The sequence below is a fragment of the Triturus cristatus genome, chromosome 6, assembly GCF_964204655.1.
Source record: "Triturus cristatus chromosome 6, aTriCri1.1, whole genome shotgun sequence".
Lineage (NCBI taxonomy): Eukaryota > Metazoa > Chordata > Amphibia > Caudata > Salamandridae > Triturus > Triturus cristatus.
The window spans coordinates 1,687,321,087-1,687,344,843 of NC_140589.1; the positions used below are offsets into that span (position 1 = coordinate 1,687,321,087).

The 23,757-nt window shown below is 42.0% G+C and overlaps 1 protein-coding gene across 3 annotated transcripts in view; it reads left to right on the forward strand.

The window, feature by feature from the left end:
- Positions 1 to 23,757, forward strand: part of RPS6KC1 (ribosomal protein S6 kinase C1) — a 479,254-nt gene that overhangs the window by 53,054 nt on the left and 402,443 nt on the right. For 2 of the 3 annotated variants that reach the window (XM_085612893.1, XM_085612895.1), the window contains exon 4: positions 10,603 to 10,718. The exons of the other annotated variant lie outside the window; for it this stretch is intronic. In XM_085612893.1, coding sequence (XP_085469019.1) covers positions 10,603 to 10,718 — 116 coding nt within the window. The remainder of the gene's footprint in view (positions 1 to 10,602; positions 10,719 to 23,757) is intronic. 3 annotated transcript variants of the gene reach the window in all.

Here is a 23,757-nt window from a genome sequence, read left to right on the forward strand (position 1 = left end):
AATTAGAAAGAGTGACATAACTGCTTTGCAAAACCGTACTCAGTAGATTATATTTGGATTCAAAGGAATCATGTAAAGAGAAGCGAGATTGAAGGATAGAGAAGGGGACACAAGCGCCTTCATCAAACAATTGATGGGTCCAATTAATACCAAGGTTATTCCAATCTTTCCAAAAAAGCATCATATTGCGAAGTTTAATAAGAGGATTATACCACAAGGGAGAGTGTAAAAAACGCGACCGGTCATCTAAACCTCCCAGGAAAAGAGGAGAAAAAATTTTGCGAGAATTTTTAAGAATAGGGAGGGAAAATTTATTTGGAATATGAGACAGCGATACAAATTCCTCAAAAGTAAATGGATGAAAAAAAGACGATTCAATCTCAACCCACAAAGGTCTTGAAATGCTATCGGCTTCCTGCTCAGATTATAAGGGAACAGAATGCTTAAGGAAAAATGAGGAATGATAAGAGGCAAAATCCGGAAAATTAACTCCACCCAATTGCTTAGATCGTTTAAGTTTTGCCAAAGACATCTAGCTTTTTTATGCTGCCATAAGAACTTAGACAGCGTAGAGTATATATTCTTATAACAAGACTTAGGTATATTAACTGGAAGATTAGAAAGATAAAATAAAATAATGGGAACCAACATCATTTTAATTGAATCCAATCTTCCCCACCAGGATAAAAACAAAGGATGCCAACGAGTAGTAGAGTCCTGAATCATTGTTTGTAGATTTTTAATGTTAAGCGCTACAGTGTCTTTAATAGAGGATTTAAACCAGAGGCCTAGGTATTTTATCTTAGCCGGACTCCAGTGGAAAGAAGAAGCCAAGAAGTCTGCATGAAAACAAAATTTATTCAAAGGGAGAATTTCACACTTGTCAACATTGAGTTTATAACCCGAGACTTTCGCAAAGTCAGATACCTCCGACAAAAAGGATGGAATAGAGGATTGTGGATTGGAAATGAATAAAAGAATATCATCCGCATAGGCAGAAAGCTTCAAATTCTTATCCCCATAAGGGAAACCAGTAATATCTGTATTCATACGAATTTTTATCAGGAAAGGTTCTAACGCCAAAATGAAAAGAAGAGGAGAGAGTGGACATCCTTGTCGAACGCCTCTGAAGAGAGGAAACGAGGAAGAGACAAGACCATTAGCCAAAATAAAGGATCTAGGAAAGGAATACAACAGAGAAACATAAGCAAGAAATTTCTGGCCAAAACCAAATCAACCAAGGACTGTGAGCATAAATTGCCAATTAACCCTATCAAATGCTTTTTCAGCATCCAATGCAACAGCAGCTAAAGAATGCGGAAAGGAGTGAGACTTACTCAGAACATTGAAGAAAAGACGAGTATTGTCAGAAAGGTGACGTCCTTTAATGAAACCGCATTGCTCCTTGCCAATTATACTAGGTAAAATTTTGTCAAGACGGAGCGCAAGAATTTTTGCAAAGATCTTATAATCCAGATTGATTAAAGAGATGGGCCTATAATTTTTACACAAAGTATGGTCTTTATTATCCTTAGGTATGAGACAAATTAAGGCCTCTTGGAAAGACCCCTCAGATTTTTTGGAGGATATAAAAAACTAAAATAGTTGATGAAGTTTGGGAACAAGCAAATTCGCAAAATGTAGATAGAATTCTATCGTAAAGCCATCTGGCCCAGGAGCCTTACCTTTTTTAATTATCCGAATGGACTCTAGGATATCTTTAGGACCTATATTTGCCTCCAATGGGGCAAAGTCTGTGTCTGGAAAGGAAGGAGAAGGAATGGAAGACAAATAATGGTCAATATCTGTTAAAAGAGGAGGATATTCCGGAGTATAGAGATTTTGATAAAAATTAGTGAACTCTGCTAGAATATCTTCATCCTTATGAAGAGTGGGACCCAAGGAGGAAACAATAGATTCAATTTTTGTGCGTTCTTGTTTAACCTTGAGATACTTGGCAAGAAGATTGCCTGCCTTATTTTGCGCACAATAATATTTGGCACTGGATTTAAGTAAAATTAGATTAGCAGAGTCCGTGGAGAGTTTATTAAAGGAGAGTTTGGCCTTGAGAAGTTTATCCAAGTCAGATTGTGAGCTAGTTAAATAATAACGATGTTCCAATTGCTTAATTTGTGTATTAATTGACTGTAAGGAGTGGAATGCAGCTCGTCTCTTATGGGAAACAAACGAGATAATGAAATCTCTAGAAGCAGCTTTGAAAGTGTCCCATAATACCTGAGGGGATATTAGAGGAGACTCATTTTCAATAAAAAATAGGGATGAAAACTCAAGGAAAGCTGGAGTAAATTTGGGGTCTAATAGGAGAGAATTATTGAATCTCCATCTCCTAGTACCTTTTATGGGGGGAAGCAAATCAAGGTGCAAGGAAACTGGGGCATGGTCAGAAATTAAAATGGAGCCTATTTCAGAATGGGTAATGTGTTGGATCAGAGCTTTAGAAACAAAAATATAGTCAATTCGGGATTGTGAAGAATGAGCTGGTGAGTAATATGTGTACTCCTGAAGTGTAGGATGACAGAGTCTCCAAGAATCAACAAGAGAGCGTTGGGATATAGTGGATGTAAATTGAGTGTGCATGGAAGAGGGAGAAAAACGTGAATGGGATTTCCGGTCTAAAATAGGATCCATAACCATATTGCAATCCCCACCTAAAATGAGATAATCATCAGAGGATTGCATCAACGAGACTAATATCTGGGGCCAAAAAAGTTTATCATGTACAGTAGGAGCATATAAATTAAAAATAGTTAAAGGGACTTTATCAACCAACAAAGATACGATGACCCATCTACCATCAGAATCATTGGTTTGATTTACAACTTTAACATTTAACCGTTTATGACAGAGAATTGCAACACCATTACGCTTCCCTGATCCAGGAGACGCAAATACATGTCCTACCCAATTACGGCGTAATTTGGCAACTTCAACTTCTTGTATATGAATTTCTTGTAATAGCACAATATCTCCCTTTAAATTTGCTAAATGGGACAAAACTCGTTGCCGCTTAATGGGAGAACCCAAACCCTTAACATTCCAGGTAAATATATTTAGCAACATCTAACTATATATCTCATAGTAAAGAATATCATTTATATAAGAAACAATCAGGCAAATAAGTATCCATAAAGTCATCATATAAAAATTGGAGAGAAGTAATATTAGTACAGGAAGAGAAATGATAAGGTGCAATAAAGAAGTATGATAAGAACAAAATTGAAAGCGAGGAAGTAAGAAATCTAGCAAAGCAGGAGGAAAGAAAGAAATAACAGAGAGGATTAGAACAAAAAACAGAGAAACAACAACAACATCATGCGTAATGCAACAGTAAGAAAAAAAGAGAGAAGAGAGGGAACTGGAAAAAGAAAAAAGTGAGAGAGAATCCACACTGGAATAGCCAATACGAAATAATGCCGATATTTGAAAGTGAAAAGAGAAGAGAGCTAGCAACATAGGATGAGAAAAAGAAGTAACAAAGAAGTGTAGAACAGAAAACATAAAAACAACTGCAACAGTATGCGTAATATAACAGTAAGAGGAGAAGAAAAAGGAAAGGGAAATAGAAAAAAGTAGGAAAGAGTGAATAGGGGAAGAAACAGTACAAAAGAACGCTAATATTTGAAGGGAAAACCAAAGAATAAAAAGACATGATAATACAAACCAATATAATAAGTCAAAAAGACATACCACAAATAAACATTGAGGATGGGGGGGGTGAAGCCACATAGGAAAAGGCAGCATACCAAGACGGACAACTCCAGGACTGACGAGAGCACGAGGGATAACGACCTCCAGGGAGAACGGCGGGGGAAGAAGGAAGGGATTGAATAATGCATCTACAAGAAAATGGAAAAGAAAACATGTTAACCAACAAAGTCACAGATTAAACAAAAGGGAAATGCAAACAAGGTGGACATGAGGCAAAAAATCACAACAATGCTAATAAAGTAGGAAAATCACGATCTGGACATGTCCATGGATTCATCTCTACAAGTATTCAAAAAATGTTGGAGAAGCGCAGGATCGTCATAGTTAGTAGTTTTGTTCTGATAGGTCACCTTGAACAGGCACGGATGAAATAAACCATAACGAGCATTTAACGCACGAAGTGCAGGCCTCATATCCAAAAATTTCTTCCGGCGATCCGCTGTGGCTTTGGAGTAGTCTTGAGCAAAAAACAAAGTAGAGCCATTCCAAAGAATCTTTCCTTTCTGTTTGGCAGCCTGAAGGACCCTGAGCAAGTCAGTATATTCCAAAAATTTATAAAATGACACCCCTGGGTTTCACATGAGAGGAAGCAGTAGAAGGACCTGGACTATGACCCAGGCGGTGAGCTCGCTGGATGTTGAGGGGGTGACTCAGGAAAACCAAGAAGCTTTGGTAGGAAAGAGCGAAAAAATAACAAGGGGTCAGGATTCTCAAGGCCCTCCAAAAGGCCATAAATGCGTAGGTTATTACGCCTATTTCGGTTCTCCAAATTCTCCACCTGTTGCGTTAGATGTGAGATTTCCCTTCGCATATCAGGAATATGATCTGTGATAGCTTGAATAGAACCGACATGAATCTCAAGATCATCCACCCTCTTCTCCGTGTTCGACCAGTTATCTTCAAGATGTTGGAGACGAACATTAGTCTCTGTCATATAGGGTTTAAGAGAGCGTATCTCTTCCAACAAAAGTTCCATTGAAATTGTAGGTGAAGTAGTAGGAGGAGAAGGAGGAGTTACCTTTGTTCTCTTACCAGATGTTGAAGGCGAGGCAGAAGGAATTTTCGATACTGCCTTAGCACTGGCACAAGGAGGAGCAGAAGACAAAATATTAGAACTTACAGAGTCAGAGTTAGCGTCCTCCATAGTATCTTGTAGCACACTGAAAGGATTAGAATCTGCCATTGACGCATTTTTAACCTGTTGGACGCTACCACGGTTAGTGCAAGGCATTGCCATATATTCCAGGAAATACAAAAAAGCCACAAAAATAAATAAAACTGAATTGAGCAGGCAAAATAGTCCAATGAGACTAAAACGGTGTAATTAAAAGAATTAACGCCTCAAAGTAAAATTGTGAGCAAGAAGATATATAACGGCATCAAGAGGATGCAACAAACAAAAACCTTGAAGAAATTGCGGTCAAAACAGCTCACCGCTGGTCACATGAGGAGCCGAGTATGAGGAGAAACTCCATCGCGGGAAACCGGAGCATTCAAAATGGCGGTCGCGGCATTCAGAGAACCGTGAGAGGAGGCAAAAGGCAAAAACCTGCCGAGTCCGTCAGCACCAGAAGTCGGCAATGCCCCAGGAGAAGCAGGCGAGTGTCCCAAACATGATGTTGCTGGCAAAAAGTCCCGAAATGAGGAAAAGATGCCCTGGGGAGATCCCAACGCGCTACTCCCTCACGGAGCTCCGACGAGCAGCGGCCATTTTCCGCGGCGTCCAAGCCACGCCCCAGTTTCAAGCCATAAGCAAATCAAATGTGGTCCTGCTCCAGTAAGAGCAATCCAGTCTGTACTGCCAGGCCATGCCACCTCTAGACAGGAACAGAAGTAACCCCTACTGGTTTCGGTATATTTGGGCTCCATCAATGAGATGCCGCTTGAGTCCAGTGACATAGGGGCACATGGATCAAGCATTTTACCGCTTGCAAACTGGCCGATTCGCAGAATTGGCCCATTTGCGACTAGTAAAATGCTATTTGCGATGCATCAAGCCCAAAGGCATTCGCAAAATAGGTAATCACAATTTTTGCAATTACGTATTTTGCAAATGCAGTTAGGGAATCGCAAATTACGATTCCCTAATTGCGATGCATTATGCATTCACAAATTGGGTTTTTGCAATTTGGAATCGCAAATTACCATCAACTTCAAGTTGATGGTAATTTGCACTTCCTTTGAAAAATGCACCAAAATGCATTTTTCAAACTGAAATGTGGGGCACACACATGCCCGTAGGGCATGTGTGTGCACCACATGTGCATACTTGCCTTTGTTGGGGGTGCATCAGGGTGGCCTTTTGTCCCCCTTGCACCCTTGAAATTGCATGCACAATTTGCAATTACCTATTTGGTAATCACAAATTGCGAATGCTGTCCCATTCATTTCTATGGGCCTCTAGGTCCATAGGAATGAATGGGAAGGCATTCCTTAATTCTGAATCGCAATTTGCGATTCGCAATTAAGGAATGTGTAGCAATCGCTAATATTTTAGCGAAACCTACATGCATAAGGAATTGCGATTCCTTAAAAATCGCTATTAAGGAATCGCTATTCCTTAGCTTGATGCATGTGGCCCAAAGTGTTTATTGCCTTTGCAGCCACATCATTTGCTTGGTTTTTACTATGTATTAAGGACTCAGTATCCTTTGTTTACATATTTTTTTGTTTCAATGCTTAAATCTTGTTTTATTACTGTGGTGTGGGGCTGCTCTTCACAAATGCAAAGTTTGTTTATTACCTTTTATTTTAACTTTACCCACCAACTTGAAGTGAGTCCTGTAGCTACATTGTTGCTTCAAACTATAGGGTGGCCAGTGTCTTGGATTTGCCAGGACAGTAATGCCATCAGAATAAATTGTCACTGTGAGCATGCCTAAGAAAATGTATGTGGCAATGCTATAAACGAGCACTATAAACTTCTAGGGCTTCTCCACTGGAAAAACAACTGAAGCCCACATCTGAATGTATAACCTTTGTTTCCCCTTTTGATCTCCCACAACCCAGATCCACAATATGATTAGGAAACACTGGCACTTATTAGAAACTGGAGATGACAAGTTACTCAAACCCAGGTTTGCCTGTAAAAAATCCAGCAATTTTTGGGGCAGACTTGTACACACATATCCGAAAAGTGTGATGCCCTTCAGCAATATCATTTGGTAACATCCAGGACTCACTGGAAACCATCCTTGTCGCTGTAGCAAAGATTGCACCTTAACACACAAGTACTGAGATAACTGAAGTTCACAAATTGCAGCTCAAAATGAGTGATCTATAGAATCACATGTCCGTGTGACCTATATTATATTGTTAGAATCACCAAGAAAATAAAATTACACATTCAAGAAACTATTAATACACTAAGGTAAAAAAAACTTCCTACCAAGTTGGCCTCACACTTCTCCAAAAACGAATATCCACTTACAGATCTGAAATGGACTATGGACATGATTGAGGACTGACCAAGTTATTTCAAGAAAGAAAGCAAAGTGGATCTTCTCTGAAACCACCGACTCAGAGGGCCTTAATGATGCGATTGAATGGAGCTGAGTATTGTTACTATAATTCTAGTGTTGGTGGTACTGCTGAGAATTAATTATTCTTCTGCAAAGGGTGACTTTTCACTTGTCCCTTTCACGCTACCCATTTAGTCTTCATAGGAGCATTCAAATTCCCCTTTTTTCGATAAGCTATACAGATAAACCCATCTTGTAATTACCTGTTTTTTTTATACAATTGTGATTTTGTTTTTTACACAAATATGATTTTGTGTCCAACTCATGTTTAAAATTGTAATATTACTCCATTATAGAGAGATAATATAGAATGGTATTCAACCTTTAATTTGCCCTCCAATACATATATCTGTTGCTTTTTATCCTGCTCATTCTACATGCAGGACAGTGATCCTGAATGTTTATTTCAGATAAGTGATCATCCATAAAATATATAAACATAAGTTGACCGTAAAACATGTGCAAACACAAACACTAAAAACTATTAAAAGCGTGTAAAAATAATGCCATTATATTTAAACAGGCGACATTGTACTCATTAAAGCAATCTATACTAGGGCTAAATGTACAAAAGAAAAAATACTAGGTTTTTAACTTTTGTAAAGTATAAATCAATATAAAATAAATATTTTATACTACAGTAACAACCCCTTCCAATACAAATAGATAGAAGTGCAAACTGTAAAAAATATATGTCAGAAAATATCAAATAAAAACCAAGATTAAATCCTTTATCAAACCACGTTGTTCTAATTGGAGGCACAATTATTAAACATCATACCTTCCTTAAACCACATTGTTCCAATTGGAGGCACAATTATTAAACATCATACCTTCCTTAAACTACATTGTTCCAATTGGAGGCAAAATGATTAAACATCGTAGGCCTTAATTATATCCAGCTTCTGCTTCCTTAACAGCTAAGCAGTATGCAAAAATCTACTCTAGCTAAAGACTATAGGCTCGTATGTGTCCTATTTTAAGAAAATGGATGCTGTCTGATATTTCCGCAAATCCAAGTATATCTGACAAATCCACTTCTTTCACAACGGCTTTATAGATTGGACAAAAAAATTGAAAATGCCTTTTTGATTCAAAGACATCCTCACAGAAGAATGAGCAGAGTTAGCATGCTTTGAAGACCACTTAACAGTAAAGGAGTTAATCGGTTAAGTGGTTAATCTAAATTTAATATGAAGGGATTTGGCATAGGAAGGAAAAACATTGTCCAAATATGGTTCAAATTTCATGGACATCTTGAAAGTCAAAACTGTATTAGTTAATCCACCTTCCCCTGCCTTCACAATGTAATGTTCAGAGACATATGACCAATACTGCACCTTCAGGCGATTCATATGAATATCATTGATTCCACTTGGATTATCCCATAAAATACATTTGCCTTAAAGTACTTTATAACCAATGTTTGACATACTTTAGCCAAGGATGATCATTCTCATTGGCCATCCCCATCAGCTCCAGTAATTCCAATCTCTAAGCGACCAACTCTGGAGTATACCAAAGTCTAAACTAGTTGATACGTGGTCTTAATTTTGCGTCTTAGACCTAGATCTATAAAGAGCAGAAGTATTGTAGTACTAACAGGCCTGTTAAGAAGGGATCTAATACAATTCTTCTTCTTGGTAGTTAGGCCTTTACACTCCTCTATACCCCAGATCTCTGATCTGTATAAACTGCTCCTTCAGTTTTAGGACAGTATAACTGTATATCAGGGGAAAGTGATCCCAGCTAGACTATCGTGCTGCAGCTAGACTATCGTGTTATGTCTAAAACGTTAAGAGCTGTTGCTGACTGTGCCGAAAATAGTACAACATGGTGGTATTTATTTTAAATGACCTTGTACGAAATGTACAGACGGAATCCCAAGAAGAGTCACAGAATAACAAAACAACATGTACAGCGGATTTCTAAAATAATGCCGCAAAAACAAAAGTGTTATGTGTGGCTGTGCAAGCAGAAGCAGCCTAAAACATGTAATACACTAAACTAAGGGAGAAACGAACTGGGCCTATAAGGAACATCACTACAAAATGTAGCTCATGCTGATTGAACACAGAGGAAGACAAGTTTTATGTGTTCCCAGTGCAGAGCTGGATAGCACCCTGTAGCAGAAAGCAATTTAGATAACACTGATAATGCTGGGTGTTAAAGTTGCATTTAATTCCACTTAGTGTCTCTTTGTGTTGTCTATGTAGGGGAGCGAGGTTAAACAAGTCATTCTGTACCACTCGGGTGATTCATAATTGTACGTCTACCTCCAAGTTTGTGGAATGTATCAGTTTTTGGTTAGCGATATGTGCTCACCCTCAACTATCTAATCTATGTTCCGTACTTTTCTGTAGCATGCAAGCAGAAAGTCATCTTACTTAGAAACAACCACATAGCTAGTTTCTGTCCATTTATTACTGCACTGATTTCAGGATATCTCCGAACCCTCATTGAGCAGTTGCAAGAGAAAGGAAGGTGTACTGTTTTCTAAACCATTGGCTTTGTGACAGTCTTTTGGAAAGAAGACTTGGGTAATAGGGACCTAGAACCCTCTGTAGTACTTAAACCAATGGTTCTTAACCTGTGGTCTGGGGACCCCTGTGGGTCCACAACGCCTACTCGGGGGGTCTGTGACTACGTAGAAAATTACATAATATTAACAGATTAATAAAGTGTATATAAATAAATAAGCAAGATGCACATTTGACATTTTTAAAACATTCTGTAAGTGTGAAAGAATTTGAAATTGGAAGCTACAAATGAAGGTGCTATCCTTTGATTGATTTATGGGTGCAGTGCAAGTACATCAAACAGAAAATTTTATGAACAGCCTCAATTGAATTTTGGATCCTGTTGAAGGCACCACACTCTGTTTGGGTATATGAGAATGCCTAAACATGTTGATCATGAGACGGGGCTAAATGACTAAGTATTTTTCACCAACTGTCAAAATCTTTATCCCCATTTTAATTATACAATGGAAGGTGTGGAAAAAAGGGAGAGTTTGAACAGAGACATCTAATTCACTTAGGTAACTTCATACCTGTCCATTGCTCAATGTCAAGTAGGTGGTACATTGGTACCCCCAGGGAGAACTGAGTATGCACTCAGTGAGAACATTTTAGGGCGTCATTATTGGAAGCATTTTCTTTCTTCCTATGGAGGTTGTAGGGACAGCCCCAGAAAAGTAAATCCCTGCTCTTCAGCCTGGTCTATGGAACCAGCGCTATTGACCTTGTGTGAATGCTCTATTATTGTGACATGCTGTCTTTAAGTCAAGCGTTGTTGCAAATATTGAATGTTTTCACCAGTATAAAGTTATGCCCCTTCTCTTTTGTGCCAGGGCGCTTTGATGAGAGTGTGATCGAAGAAAGAAGGCAGTGCGCTGAAGATTTACTGCAGTATTCTGCCAACATCCCTGCACTTTATAACAGCCAACAATTAGAAGATTTTTTTCAGGTACACCACATTCTTGCTCATTATAAAGATTTCGCTTCTGCCAGTGTTCGGCTTCCTTATGGTTGAATGAAACGTTCTACACAGACAAATTTATAATGTTTCGTTCATGCGTGGAATTTGGTAATGGATCTATCTATTTTACAGTCATGTGTATTCTCCATTTTGTTGCGCCACATTTTGTTCATCGTGAATTTGAATCTCATTAGGACTAAGCATGGTTTAGTGTGGTGTGAAACAGCTTAGAATTGCAAGAAAATGTCTTTAGGTAAAATGAATATTAGTAAAGCTGTCGTATCTTACCAACATGACCCGGAAAATTGTCATGAAACGCATCAGACTTACTAGGAATTGTACATGGGCTTAACTGTACATCTGAAAAACTACAGAAAGAAATGCGTGATGTCATACCATTTCTAGACAGAGCTCACTGCAGTTTATCGACATCTTTTGCTGTTATATGAGCTTGTCAGACCTGCAAGGAATCTTTTGTTTGTGCTAGTGCGTGTACTTAAATTACAAATCAAATTTGTACGGCTATAACTATAAGAGTAACACCATCACTTCAAAAACGACAGACTGCAGATTTGATTAATAGCAACCTTTTGATGAATATCAAAATCTTTTGTCAAATTATGTTGCAGTAAATTGCACCTTTGATAGTTTCAATAACTTGAAGCAATTACAGCTGCATTTCCATACTATAGATATATGAATTTTCCTAGTTGTTGTGATGAAAAGCTTCTATTTCGGGCACGAAGGCAACATTTATGCGTAATTCCTTACTAAAATACTTACTAAGGAATTGTAGCATATAATAAGTCACCAGAGATGACTGTAAAAATTGACATAAATCCACCCAATGAGGCTACATCTAGACCTGAGATCATCCCTCTAAGAAGATAAGTTGGGAAGCTAGGTATTGTCTCCCAAGATTTTTCTTTCTTTCTGGTTGGTGGGTGGGGTGGTGGTGGTGGTGGTGGTGGTGGTGATGAGGGGGCACCTGGAGTTGTCCAACATGCCACCTTCATAGGAGCTCTTGTCACTGCTCCACTAACCTGCCACGGAAGACCATCTTTAGCATTTTATCTGAAGTGGTGTAATGACTGGTGATGTGACTGCTGATGTAGTTTTTGTGTTTGTAACCAGCCCAGTGTGTGGTGTGCATGTGAGAGCTGTTTGGTTCCTTCCCTGGGCGGTGGAGATTTACATGGCGTAAGGCAGTGAACAGATATGGGATCTGGGTTCTACTGGTGTGAGTGGTGTGCCAACCCCTTAGGATCAAGATGCTGAACTGCTGATATATGAAGGTGTAGAGACATATGTATTTCAGTAACAGGGGCTGGGTTAACGGGGGCTGGACCAGAACACTGTTTCCTGACAATCTTGCTGGATGAGAACTTTCGCAAGGAAAACGTCCCTTGAAGGATGCAGCACAGTGTAACAACAAAGCAGATCAGTAGGGTGACATAATGAGTGGAAAGCAGGCAAGGGAAAGCAGGATGAGAAAGCACAACTTTTTCCAGTCCTTAAGGCAGAGAGGAGGGTTGGAAGAGGAAGCTGGTGATTCTGCTTTGTAAAATCTATTGAAGGACCAAAAGAGGAGGGGGGGGGGATAATGGCTGCTTTGGATGGAGTAGCAATATTGGAGAGGGTTGAGAAGAGAGTGCAGTGGAGTTCAGATGTATACTTCTAACCACAGATGCCTTAGAATGCTCCCCAGACACCAGCCTGGATCTGGAAAACTTTCTCCATAGCAATGCACCCACATACCACTAGTTGTCCCTGTGCGATTCCATGCCAGGTCCATGCTTTCCCAGAAGTGACATAGCTGAACTATATACAAACACCAGCGCTGCTGCTGAGGTCAGTTCCTTTGTTTCAGCGCCTTCTTCCATCGTGGATACAAACCTAAGCTCCTAACTTTGTTGGTTTTTCTGACACCTTCTAAGTGATTTCCCAAGTGTGCTAAGGAATGTTGTTTCAAACTAAAACACAGTTTTCATGTCCTGCTGTGACTGCAGGAAGCCGATGCCGGTCACGGACTCGCACATGATGTGTCTCTGGTATCTGGACTCGGGCCACATCTCTGAGTTGTGGGATGAATACGCCCTCCTGCACCCGAAGACCAAGAGTCGAAGCTGTATGGCGCCGAATACAAGAGGTTGTGACCTTTGCATGAGTCCTAGTCCCATGCGCATACACAGACCCAGTCCCAAAGCTATCCCTGTGACAGCTAAAATTTGCGCTCTAAATCCTCCTGTAAGCCTATATCATAGCACAAGCATAAGAAATGGAATTGGGGCTCAATCCCATCCCACCACTCTGAGTCCAGAGAGAAGGCACACAATCATAACCATGTCAGTCCCCTTCGAGGTCTCCTTTGATGGAATGGATTTCTCTGTTGGTCCTGAAGAGTCCCCAATGTCCTGGGTCATCGTCAACCCTGCAGTAGATCGAGGCCTTTCCATCAGACCATGCTGCAAAGTTTTGATAACACTTTCAGCTCTCTCTACTATGCATTCAGGCCCAAAGATCCTCAGGGGCCCACAGTCCGGTTACTGCCAGTAGGTCCATAGCCTTGTCTGTCCCCTTGGCACTCTTTACCAAGCCTGTTCTGACTCCAGTACAGGCTTCTGCTTTGGCCGATAGATCCACATCATTCCATGTTACACTGATGCCGGTACCGATGTCACCGCTGTAAGAAGAGGATTTAGTGCTGATGTCAATGTTGGATCCAAAACTGACTTTGACTCAAATCCTGCCGATGTCATGCCACCAAATTACAAAAGCGCAACTGGTCATCATGCAACCTGATTCTAACCCAGTGCCTCATTCACATCACACCTACTAGTAGAGGCTCCATTATTTATTTGGTTCTGATCCTATGCCATAGCAAGATGTTGATAACGATGATGGGGATGGCTTAGCTTCCCTCACTTTACTGATGATGCCCTTATACGTTGACTTACAGAATGCCAGTGGGCTTGACATCTCATCTGAGCTTGACTCACCACTTGGTTCACCAATAGAAGAGGAGAGTATGTGGCCTAATGGCTAGAGCAGAGCAGTCGGCCTCAAATCTGGGAAACCAGGTTCGAGTCTCGGCAGGGACATTCAACATCCTGTGATTCTGGGCAAATCACTTAATCTCCCCATGACAAAATGAACATGTCTGTCTGTAACGCAACTGGTGCTCATGTAAAGCGCTCTGATACCTTCGGGTCGAGTTCATGCTATATAAAACTTCCCCCCCAAAAAAGAGTCCCTCATTTACAGTGGTGGTGCGGAGGACAGCTGAGGCACTAGAATTACAGCTACCCTCTGTTGAGACCAAAACAAACGTCCTAACTGAGATTTTACACCCTGGCTAGCTATCCTTGAGCTCCTGCTTCCCTTTATCAATGCCTTCATTAATACTTTGATGGCGTCTTGGTAAATTCTTTGTTGTTGCCTGCCTGTGAGTAGGCAGGTGGCGAGACATTGCAGGCCGACACCTGGTGACCTTAATTTGCTAACCAAGCACCTCACCCAAGAAAGCCTTCTTGTCAGCCCTTGGCCAGTAAGGTGAATCTTATCTCATTTCCAACCACTCTTCTGGACAGAGAATCCAAGAGGATTGAGGCTTTTGGCAAGCACTGGTTTTCTTCCACCAGTTTAGCATTGTGATCCATAAATGCTGTTTGTTTACTGTGTCACTACCAATATATGTATTGTTTCTGATAACTTAAAATCATTATAAATATTAAAATCCTCAAATATCAAAAATATATAAAAACAATTCATAACATCAATGTTAATTTATAAATTACATTCATAAGCCATTAATTCACTGAATAGGGGAGACAACCATTTGTTGGACAATAAACACATGTAAATACTTTCCTGTTTTTAGGATTTCATAAAAAACAAAGTTTCACCATGCAAGTTTCCAATTAGGTTTAATATTATTAATACATATTAACAAAACATACATAATGTTAAAATTAAACATGGTTTAATTCACACTTAACCTAGATGGCTAAAATATTGCTATTTGCGAAAATTGATTCTTTAAAAACTATATTTACATGTTTTGAAGAGCTCTGTGATATTGCCTGTGTTCTAGAAACATTGGAGCAGCTCTATATAGATTGAAATCCCATTTTGTAAGAACAACAGTTTAAGAAGATTGCATCTTTCATGGAAGAATTCTGGGCAAATACAGCAGTAAGTGCAAAATTGAATCATTCTTGTTTGCACAAATTCTGCAAGGATAGGTTTTTGCTACCCCACAAGTCTGGATACTACAGATTGCCTAGGGATGGAAGTTGGTACTAGTGTTGTACTTCATCGACACATGTGGATATGTTCCGAATGATTCTGCAGTGATGATCAGGCCTCCTTTCAATTCAGAAAGTTTAGATGGTATTCCAGAGGCATAGTCTATAAGGCAGAGAAAGCCTTTCCAGCCAATGCAGCAGGCACCCCAGTCCTTTTGAGGAGGTGGATGTGGGTCTGGCAGTCCAAGTGCTGGCCAGCAGGGGTTCAGTACTCTTAATTACTCCTCTTCTGCCACTACGGCCGCCAAACGTTAGTTTGCACTTAGTGGGGCATATCCAACTGCTGGAGGCAGAATTGGACATTTTCTTCCAGGTTGGCGATCCATCATGTCAGATAGAGAGGTCTTACAAATCGTTCAAAATGGCTGTGTCCTTCTTTTTTCTTTCCCACCCACACATTATTCCTCTCACACCAGAGCAGATTTCTGTTTAGCACCTGTGTATTCTGTTACCTGACGTGCAACTGTACTTCTCCAAAGGTTCCATTGAGAAGGTTCTGGAATCTGATAGAGGATTGGGTTGTTACTCTCGCTATTTTCTCATTCTGAAAAAGGATGGGGTCTGAGGGCTGTTCTGGACCTCCGGCTATGAACACCTTCATGTGTGAGGAAAAGTTCAAAGGGCTTACACTGGCTGCCCCAGACTCTCTCTCTCTAGATCCTGGTGATTAGATGTAATCCGTGGACCTACGGGACGCAAATTTTCATACACTTATCCTGCAGTCCCACAGACATTATCTGCGGTTCATGGTAGGCCAGGGACATTTTCAGTTTGCTATGCTTCCTCACCAGCACCCTTCAGGTGTTTATGAAACGGAGGGGATTTTTACAACCCACCTTCGGATGGGGGGGGGATACCATTATTTCTATACCTTGGCGACTGGCTGTTGAAGGTGGGTTTAACACAGTCAGTCATTACCACCTCTACATGGCGAACCTCTTGACACTGTTGGGGTCAAAAATCAATGAGCAGAAGTCGCACCTGATTCCACTCATTGGCTGGATCCTGGAAGCAGTGGAGTTAAGGGCTTTCCCTCAGCCACAACGAGTCCAGGGCATTCGGGCTATCATTTTCAGGCTAGATAATGGTGAGAGCAGCTTTGAGACTTCTTTGCCTCTTAGCCTCCTGCATCCTCTTGATCAGCTATGCCAGGTGAGACATGCAGTTGATTTTGAATTTCCACTGAGCTCAGCATCAAGGCAGTCAGACCGATACCATCCAGGTCTTGGAGGAGACAGCTTGAGATATGCAGTGGTGGCTGCTCGAGTGCAATTGTTCCAACAGCAAGCCCCTCTCTCCTCCCCATCAGAGCTCATGGTAGCAACAGATGTGTTCCTGCTCGGCTTGAGAGGTCCTCTGAGGGAGGAGAAGATCATAAGGATCTTTGGTCTTGGGCAGAGGGCAGGCTCCACATCAGTCTGCTCGAGTTGCGGGCCAGTCATATGGCTCGGAAGACCTTCTTGCTGTCTGTCAAAAGGAGGCTGGTGCAGGTTCCCATGGACAACACTACAAGCAGGGTGGAATTGGGTCCGGTGTCAAAAGAGACTTCACTTCTGGAGGTGGTTCGAGCTCGAGGGAATTTTCCTGATCACAAACCTTCTGGCAGGGTACCTGAATGCCATAGCGGACTAGCTGAGCTGGCAGTGTCCGGCAGATCATGAGTGGTGCAGAGCATCTTCCAACAGTGAGGAGTACCCTGGATAGATATTCTACCTATGGCAGAATTTGCTGTGTCTAACGTTTTGCACATTGAAGTTTCTGCAAATAAAACTTGTTAGGAGATTAATTCTGGCTGGAATGGAACACAGGGCTCATGTACTCCATCCTGCTCCTGCCTATCTTATCCAGAGAACTGAAAAACATTAGGAACGACTTGGCCCAACTTATCCTAGTAGCTCTGGATTGGGCCAGAATTGTGTGGTACCTGGACCTTCTGGGCATGAACATCTGTCCTCCAATCTGGTTACCACTTACCGAGACCCTCCTGTCTAAGCAGGGTCCTTGACCTCAATCTGCGCAATCTGCACCTACATGCGTGGAAATTGAGCAGTGAGAACTGACAGCATTTCATCTGCGACCTAAAGTAGTGGATGTCTTCTTTGCTGTCAGGAGCCCTTCCATGAAATCTATTCACACCGGGGCCTGGAACAAAGTTGTGATCTGGTGTGGCATTTGAAAGACTGATCCTTTACGTGCAAAGCTGTTGGATATCCTTTTGTTGGTTTTATCTTTGGCCCAGCAAGGTCTTGCGATGGGTACTAGTTAAGTTTTGTCGGCCTTTCTTAATTTGCCTGACCAATTGTCCTTGTTTAAATCACCTATTGTGCATGAGATTTATTAAAGTCTTGGCACATGTTTCCCTGCAAAGTCCCCTTGTGATACCCAAGTGGGACTTTTAGTTGGTCTTGATGCTGCTCTTGTGTACTCCCTTCAAGCTGATGCCTATCTGCTTGCTGTGTCTACTGACATTTAACAACTTTCTGCCATTACGTTATTTCATCTCATGAGTGACTTCAAGTACTTTCAGTGCTACCACTATATACCACCTTTTTCCGGGACTAGTCGGTTCGGAAGACTCGAGCGGCATTCTTGCCAAAAATTGTGACTTAGTTCCCCTCCACTTTGGGCAGTCCATCCCTTTGCTCCCCTCAAAAGAGGAAGAGAGGCTTCATTGGATGGATACCAAAATGGCTTTAAGTTTTTATAGTGATCGTACCAAAGACCATCGAGAGGACGATACACTTTTGATGTCGTTCTCCGGAGTAAATAAAAGGAGGGCTGTGCAAAAGAAGACCTATTGAGGTGGATAGTCCTCTGTATTAAGATCTGCTCTGCAGTGTCCAAGAAGCAGCCTCAGGAATGGCTCAAAGCCCATTTCACCAGGGCCAAGGCTGCAACCACTGCATTGACACGCAGACTGCCTGTCCATGTCATCTGCCAGACTGTAATGTGTTAGTGCACATATTCAAAAACCACTACTACCTTGACAGCCAGGTCTGGTAGGAAGGACATTTTGTCTGAAAGAATTGTTGTTCTGCGTGTACTTCACAGATTCACCACCTTGGAGGTACTGCATTGATTTCTATTCTGAGGTGAGGAATCTGCAGTTAGAAGTATCCACTAGAACCATTGGAAACACTTTTTCTGGTCGATACTGTGTCTAAACGCAGATTCCTCACTGTCTTCTCCCTTCCCCATTCTGCTGATTGGCCTCTTTTTAACATCTGAAGAGGCCCAATGTTAGTATTCAGCACACTTGTACCAACATTTGTTCACACGTTACATCTGAGGATGTGGAATGAGAAAAGACAAGAAAGTAACATCACCGTGCAAGGGTGGCACTTACATGCAGCTACGCTCTGTAACATTCAGGCTGGTATGCACTCAACTTGGAGCTGCACAGCACTACCTATGTACATGTGGAAGTCCTGTCATGGGGAAAGTTTCCAGGTCTAACGGGCACCTGGGGAGATGTCTACGGTAAGGTCTCTGCATTTAGATATCCACCAGAAAGAGCATTACTGAAGTTAAACAACTTGTTTGTCTTTGTGTTTGCTTCAGCCTCGAAATTACAGACAGTTGAGGCATATACAGATTGTACAAAAGTGGATTTTTTGTTTTATTGTTTGAAGTCGGGACATAATACAAAAAAAACACCTTCTTCCAACTGCCGCTGGGAGACAATAAGATGAAATAGAGGGCCGGATGTATGACCCTAAATTGCATGCGCAAACGGGTTTTCGCAAACATGTACAATTCCGAAATAGCGAGTCGCAATTTATTTGCGACTCGCTATTTAGGATTTGCAATTCGTTATTAGCAAAGGGGCGTTCCTTTCCTAATAGCGACCCCAAAGCCATGTATGGATGTTTTGCCGCAATTGCGGTTGCAAAACACTCGCAAATTACCATCCTCTTCGAGAGGGTGGTAATGCACTCACAAAAGGGACGGGGTCCCAAGGGGACCCCTTCCCCTTTCCAAATACAGGGGAATATATTTTTTAGGGGCAGGCAGTGGTCCCAGGGACCACTGCCTGCCCTTAAAAAAAATGAAACAAAAACGTTTCATTTTTTTTTTAAATGCAACCCGTTTTCCTTTAAAGAAAATGGACTGCATTTAAAAAAAAAAATGCTTTATTGTAAAGCAGTCCTAGACATGGTGGTCTGCTGAGCCCAGCAGGCCACCATTCCTGGGAGGGCCAGCTATTCCCAATGGGGTCGCAAATTACGAGTGGCTCATTAATATTCATGCGCCTTGCATTTTGCGACCCCATTGGGAATCGCTACAGTGTCTCTGACTGTTGTATATTTGCTTTTGCGACTCGCATTTTTTCGCAATTTGCGAGTCGCAAAAACAAATGGTCGTACATCTGGCCCAGAAACCTTAGAAAGAGAACGAACTAGAAGAGCTAGGGAAGAAAGGGTAGATAGAGGAGGAACATAAGAAGTAAAAGTGGTAATTTGAAAGATCTCAATGATAAGTAAGGTTAACATTCAGTTGGCAGAAGGAGGGAATGTACTGGAGAGTGGGGAAATTCTAAGTTAAGTAGAGTTAAGTTAGTTAAGTTAATGCTCCTGTGCTTTTTAGGTCGAACCTAGAGCAGCGCATGCGCTGCTTGCTCGACTTTTAGTAAGGGGTAAAAAAACAGTGCTAGCAGATGCTGCCATGGCCGGCCTAGAGCTTGAGTGCATGAGCGCGGGAGCGCGCTTTGCGGGCCTCTCTCTGCTTTTCAATTCCCTCCCTCCTTGCATGCCTCTCTCTGTGCTTCAATTCCCTCCCCCACCACAGATCGCGTCATTCTGCTGGCCTCCACACCTCCCCCCCCCTTCTATACTGCAGCAGGCTGCGCGATCACTTTCATCAGTTTCACTTTCGCGGCATTCATCAGTTTCACTTTCGCGGCCAATACTTGTTTCCCGCGCGGCCAATGCTTGTTTGGTTTTATGTTTTGGTTGTAAATCAATTTCATTCTTTTAAAAACTAAGATTCAAGTCCTCTAACCACAGCCCGCTTGTGAGAGGCTCACACTGATTTCATTACCCCTCCACTATGACAGATATTTCTGCGAGAAACGTCATGGCCCTGTGGCTGCAACAAAACATCAAAATCATTGTTCCAAGTCATAGCCAAAAACCAACACAGAAGTTAATACAAGGCTGGTGAGTTAATTGTTTGCTCGCTATGGTACAACAACCCAAAAGCCAAAATATGCACACACAAAAATAGCACATCACTTTTCTAAAACTTATTTAGAACTCGATTCTTGATTCAGTTGAAAATAGTTGTATATTTAAGAGTCAAGCAGGCGCAGTCCTGTTTATTAGGCTATAAAATGAAATGTTCCAGCTGATCGAAAATGGGTCGCAGGCTCTCTCGTGAATCAGCGGTGGGTGGGTTCATTTCAGGAAGTCAGTGGGGTCTGGAGAACAGCGGGGGGAGTGGATATATTGCTTGCTGTGCCCCTGAGGCGAGTGGGGAAAAACATAGGCTGTCTCTCTACAGGAATCTGCAACACTTCTTTTATTAACTTTCCTCCCCTCAGTTAGGAGTCCTTTTACAGCTCGGTTGAAGTCAGCATAATTAGCCAGGCTCCAGTAAGTGCTTGAGGTAGAAGCACTGATGAGCTGGTGATCAATCGCACAGCGGCACAATACAATCCTGGACCGGGCTACACATTGGGAATCTTGTGGACTAATGTCTTCAGCTTTCCAAGCATCGCTGCGGGTACAAGGGTCTCCGTTGCCACGGGCTGATAGGGTGCAATCTGGGACTGCAACTGCCCTCATACCACATCACAGAATAGGTGCCAGCACACATGCAGAGTGGCACACTCCTGCCAGTGGGCAGCAGATTGGCTTGCAGGGCATTTGCTTAGTGTAGGGCATTTTTGCGCATCATACATAATGTTCTGCCACCTATAATGTGCCCCACATTACAGCTGTCATAAAGTATATGATGCCGGGATATCGTTCATTTGCAACAGGCGCAGCACGAAATGACAGCGTGTTAGCAGGTCTATTCATCTGTTCTGAAAAGGGGCCAGCATTAGCTCAAGAAACCTACGCACGGAATGAAAGGTGCCCCTTCTGTGCCTTTCAGCATCACATATGGAACTACTGTCACAGCAACAGCTGATGCTCACAGTGCGCCGGAGCCCGACGCCACTGCTCTTGTAGCATGCAAGCTTTTGCCAATGGTGAAAAGAAGGACCATTCCCAGCACTGACCCCACCATAAGCTTACCGGTGTGTCCTGTGCGGGTTCCAAACACAGCACGTACCTGAGAAAGATTCATATATACATATTTGAGGTATGCTACTGGAAGAAGGGGCTCTGGTTTGAGGTAGGGCATGGGAAACGAGCATTGGCATAACCAATAGGTCTCGCCTTTAAGACCTTATAAGTGTTTAGCCATGCAACTGTTGATATTGTTGCACCAAGGATATTGTGCTGCATAACTAAATACTTATAAGGTCCCAAAAGCGAGACCTATTGGCTATGCCAATGCTTGTTTGAAAATTGACGTTAAGCATCTATTGAATAGAATGAATTGAACAAAAGAAAGAAGGATGAAAATTAACGGCAAAAAAATGAAAAAGTTGAACTAACAACAATAATTTGATTCATTGGATTCAGGCAATTATGTGGCTGTGCAGCTTGGTGGAGCCTAGGTTGGCTCCCTTGTGGTTCAGAAATTCTAAGTCAGTAGAATGGGCTGCTTGTGTGAGGCGTAGTATGCCGGACAGGTCTACTCTCTAAATTTGTTGGCTAGAAATCTGATACAGTGTCCCCATGTTGTATCGGATCGGGAGATCAGTTTCTCCATTTCCAAGAGCTCCCAGATTTGTGCAGCCAATCCAGTCTTGTGGGTATTGTTTCAGAGCCCCAACGGGATAAGAGGACGTGTTTAGCGACACCAAGAGCCAGTGCGATAGCGCGCCCTGCACCGATTTCAGAGGGGATGTTAATGCATTTGGGAGGCCTAACAAAATATAGCGGGGAAACTCAGTGCTGTACATCTCATTAACATCCGCTATACCCTCTGCCCAGAACTGCTATATTTTGGGGCAGTGCCGACCTGTCCACATTGTCTCCAAACGTTAGCATTTTCCTCTTGCTTTCATTTGGCTATCCTAGCTTGGGAATAGTAACAGTAGTGTGCTATTTTAAGTACTGTTTCTCTGCCAGAGACACTACAGGTAGAGGTATGCGCTCTGTGCAAAATGTCATGCCACTCCTTGGGGGTGAAGGGGCGTCCACATTCAAGGTCCCAGCGTTGCTTCGTTGGTGATTTGATGGGGACTAATGGTGTAATGAGTAGGGTATAGCTATCAGAAAGGAGGCGCTTATCAAAAGAGCCGGTGAGTAGTCGTAGTTCAAACGGTGTGAAAAAAGGTGCTGGTATGATCATACTTTTGTGCCCTCAACGTCGATTGCGTTTCTGTCATGCACGGCCGCCATGATAGCATCATTCTGCCGATAATAGTGGAGACAGGTAGGAATGTCCTGCGGCATACCAGTGGGGGAAGGCATTCTATCAGTGAGCCTAGACATTTTTGTGACTAAATTGGCCATAACTAAGTTCCCAGGTCTTCGATGGTTATCAGAACCTACGTACACCTGATGAGAGGGGCTCACACCATTATTGTGGTCCTGGGAGATCTTGATCTGCGCCACCCTGTTATTTGAAAAGTTGCAGCTTAGAAAGGTTTTCTGCAAGTGGAGGGCTGATTCATATTCATAGTTCCTGATCTTAGTGGTGAACTCAACTTCAACAGATAGCAAGAACTGTGGAAAGATTTTCTTGCATTGGTGTCGACTAGCACATTGTGGATCTCAGCCCAGCTCATCAGAGTTGCTCATGTTTGCAAAATGTCACCTTCACCAGGCCTGCAGCCGCCAAGGAATACTTTCCCTAGTGGTCGCTCTTTGAAAGGCCTACTTGGCTTGTTCCCTTTCTCTTCTTCCGGTTCTATGGTAATGGCATGTTCTATCATTTGCATTTGACCCGATTACTTCTAGGGTTCACAATATGTTGTGACTGAGATCAGGATAATTTGTGTTGTGTGTTACTATGGAAAGTAGAACAGTGAAGTTGCTCTTTTGTCATGAGGCACCTGATACCCTCCTTCCACAGGTTTTCCTTATCAGTTTCCCTCATTCTCTTCCTGGCTTTCTCTGTGGCTTATGCTAGACCTTGTGTGATGTGCTGGGATGTGAAGTGAAGTGTCTTTTAAGACTGAAAAGGCTTCATGAGCGGTTTTCTTTAGGGACCTATTGCTTGCTCATGAGGAACTGATGGTAATTTTGTATCTTACATTTGTTATATTGGGTTTGGTGCCTTAGATCCTCTTGTGCCATTATTTTGTGAATCGCAATTCTAAATAATAAAACGTAGAAGGTAAAGGACTCTGTTCCTACTTCAGCCCCCAAGGCTTCTCTATCTTCCTTGGCTCACAATGTGAATCGATACCCATAGGCAGGGCTTTAAGTGGGATGGAAAAACTGGGGTGTTGTTTGGGGGGGGTCTCAAAGGGCTTAAAAGCACCTAAGCTGAAAATCTATCCTTAGCTTCTTAGGTTTCCACCCGACTGGTATTTTGCTACGCTTGTCATTACATTCAGATATATAATACAGCAAGTAACTTTACACCTACAACAAGCCAGTACTATTGGCCTTGTCAATGGGTGTTAGTTGCATAACATGAATAAGCAATAGCCA